Source organism: Arachis ipaensis, chromosome B01, assembly GCF_000816755.2.
Source record: "Arachis ipaensis cultivar K30076 chromosome B01, Araip1.1, whole genome shotgun sequence".
Taxonomy (NCBI): Eukaryota; Viridiplantae; Streptophyta; class Magnoliopsida; order Fabales; family Fabaceae; genus Arachis; species Arachis ipaensis.
The window spans coordinates 105562779-105566381 of NC_029785.2; the positions used below are offsets into that span (position 1 = coordinate 105562779).

At 45.6% G+C, this 3603-nt stretch overlaps 1 protein-coding gene across 1 annotated transcript; it reads right to left on the minus strand.

The window, feature by feature from the left end:
* Positions 238–1079, minus strand: LOC110266358. Its single transcript, XM_021110873.1, has 2 exons — positions 464–1079; positions 238–323 (listed from the first exon to the last, which is right to left on the minus strand). Exons 1-2 carry the CDS (start codon positions 1077–1079, stop codon positions 238–240), a joined length of 702 nt encoding a protein of 233 aa, XP_020966532.1.

The following is a 3603-nucleotide window of genomic DNA, read 5'->3' on the forward strand; positions in this document are numbered from 1 at the left end:
ATCCGCCTGACTGAGATTAACAAGGTGACCATAGCTTGCTTCATACCAACAATCTCCGTGGGATCGACCCTTACTCACGTAAGGTTTTATTACTTGGACGACCCAGTGCACTTGCTGGTTAGTTGTATCGAAGTTGTGAACGAAAAACGATTTATTAAGACGTGCGTACTGAGTTTTTGGCGCCGTTGCCTGAGATCACAATTTCGTGCACCAGTTTCACAGGCAATCAGAGTCCTATCATGTATTTTCCTGCCCTTCACAGAAGCACTCTGAGTCTCTCCTACTAAACCTGGCATAACTGTTCGCATCCTCCGAACCAACACCTTGAAAATGACCTTATACATACAGCCCACCATACTAATTGGCCGGAGATCTTTTATTTCTTTTTCTCCAACGAACTTCGGCGCTAACGCCACCCAAGTGACATTCGAATCCTCAAGTAGCATAGATGACTGGAAAAAACCCATCACAACTTCAGTGAACTCCCTTCCCACTTCTTCCCAACACTTCTTAATGAAATTCATATTGTACCCATCGCTGCCAGGTGCCTTAGTTGACTCACAATCCCAAATTGCATCCTTTATTTCTTCAAACGACGGCATCAACTCTAACTCTGCTGCCTCTACCTCACTTAACTGTTTTACCAGCCCACCCCAGAATCCTATATCAGGCGATGTCTTCTGATGGTGCAAGTCCTTATAGAAGTCTCGTATAGAAACCTTAATCCTATCTTGATTCCTTACTAACCTTCCGTTTATAAGTAAGGTGTTAATTTGATTGTTCCTTCTTCGAGCTAAAGCTAAATTGTGAAAGTACCGAGTGTTTTTGTCCATCTCCTTTGCATGCCTAGACTGTGACATCTGCTTCCAATGTAGCTCCTTTCTAATATACCATTTCTTACAAGAACTCACAAGCGCATTTCTTCTTGCTTCTATGGTCCCATCATACATGCTGTTACTCACCAAATCGTCTATTTTCTTGATCTCTTCCTCAAATTGTCTGATCCCCAAATCCATGTTTCCAGAATTCTCCATATGCCATCTGTCCAGTGGAATCGTCAAAGCCTTTAACTTGTCCATAAATTATACCTCACCTAAACTCCTCCATCCCTCTTTTACCATTCTTAAGAATCCCTCGTGAGTAAACTAGGAATCCAGGCTTCGAAAAGGTCTCGGCCCCCTCTTCCCCTTGTGACATCCAGAATAAGTGGACAATGGTCTGACAGACCTCTAAGCCCTTTTCTTTGCCTAGTTTCAGGAAACTCCTCTACCCACTCTACACTGACTAGAATCCTATCAATGCGACTGCACGACTGACCCCTGAACCATGTGAACATACGATTAGTTAATGCTAGGTCCACTAACTCCATATCCTGAATCCATGATTTAAATTCTACTGCAGACACTGGCAAGGAAGTAGCTCCTTTCCTTTCCTCCACTTGAGTAACCTCGTTGAAATCCCCAAAATAACAAACCGGTACTTGACATAACCTAGATAAGAAACTTAACTCTTCCCACACCATAAGCTTTTCTTCCCTTGTGTGCGCACCATATATCAGACAGAAAGCACAACAGAAATTATTTTTTAACAGCACACCATCCATACACAAGTATCTATCTCCTTTATAGCAGTTGTTCATCTTAAAAACCGTTTCATCCCACATCAACAGCAGCCCCCCGGACGCACCTTCCGTCCCTACAAACTCCCAGCTAACTGCATCATTTTTCTAAAGTTGCACAACATCAAACTTAGTCAACACCGCTTTCTTTGTCTCTATCAAGTCTAGCATATTCAGCTTAAAATTTCTCCTAAAGTTCTTCATCATACTCAATTTTCCAACTCCCGCCAACCCCCTAACATTCCATGAACTAAAAATCATTTTAACGCATTTATACACACCTTTTTTTCGATTTTTTGGGTGACTTCTTCTAGCCTTCTCCTTCTGCTTAGCTTGTTTTTTCTTCTGTGCTAGTGCCTCATTCTGTGCTTGAAGGATCGCCATAATGTCATCCTCCTCATTGTACAACACTGCTCTACACTCCACTGCGAGTTCCCAAGCCTCCCTATTTTCTTACATATCCTTTTCCCACTTATTTTCTGATGTTTCAGATCCAGCTACACTTCCATCATCACAACTGGCATCCCCGAAGCCCTTTGAAGCCCCCCCACTGGCATTATTGCCTAGCTTCAAAGCTACCACTCGTTCCTGTGTCTCAACCACACCTTGGACCTCACCTTCCGTACACTTTGTCAAACACATAGCCAGCAACATCGTTCTCCCACTCCATTCCTCCATTCAGTTCCCGTCCCGCATCAACACTCTCGGACCACCCACCATCGACGAGAGGCGTCTTTGGCAGCGAAGCAAGGCTCCCATTTGCATTCATCACAAGCCGAGTCGGGATCCCTACACCCACTATTGCCTGGCCCGCCCTCTCCCCCTCACCGTTCCCCATCGTGGGGTCCTTTGAGCCGCAACTGACTAACCCATGACGAACTGCACCGTTGTTCTCAAACACGCTCCCACAGAATGGCCGGTCCCTCTCCTCCTAAGCAGCGTCTGCTCCGCGATGGATCTGGGCGCCGTCATCGTCACTCGGACTCCCACCGCACAGACCTTAGTGCGCGTCTTATAACCCAGTAGCCCCGGATTGCACCCAACCCACTCCAAACCCGGTCCAGCATGATGAGCAGCTTCTGGGCGTTGTTGCTGCCATCTTAACCACACACCCTTAGCTGTTTGTAGTAAAAAATGGGCCCCATAGCTAGTGATAAAGTTATTGAGCTTCTTAGCATATAAACCCCTCCTATTTTCACTAGTAATATCATCCTCAGCCACTGCATGGTTTCTAGCATAGTCCCAGGATAGAGTCCTTTCTGAATTAGCCTCCGCACTATTCGCTTGGGATTCCACACAATCAGCCTTTCTCTCCCTAGGATTAAATTCCTCACTTTTAGCTCCTGTCGTTTTAGACAACAAAAAACCATTACTCCATTCATTCAAATCTTCAGAAAAAATTACAACTCTACCCTTCTGCTGTACTTCCTCTCTCGCCGCCAGGGCCAGCAACTCCGCCTCGGCAGGCCATCCCAGCCGCTGGATGTGGCTTTGACCACCATCAACGTTTCTTAACTTGTCCCCAGTTGCATAATCAAGTCCTATAAGGAGACATCGATACCCTTCCCAACCACCCGTCATCACACAACCCGCTATGCCAGTCGCACCACCACCCACCTTCATGACAAACACGTCAAATCCCATCGTTCCTACCAAAACGCGCACTCTTTCATGAATGACCTCAAACCTATGTGTATCAATCAACACACGCCCAACCCGAAACGACATATATGATTTTGTAACCTCATCACAAAGCACCACTTTATCCCCACTGGCCACCAATCTTTCGAAAGTATCCTCAGACCAAACCTAAATCGGAACTCCGACGCATTCAAGTCACACTCTTCGCTTATCACATCGCACATGCTCATCCCATCGGCAAACACTGGAAAAGAACCGCAAAAGACTATCCATATTAGAAGCCAACTCCTCTTCAGCATTACAAACACCCAAGTCACAAACATTAACTACATGGGGCCATTCCA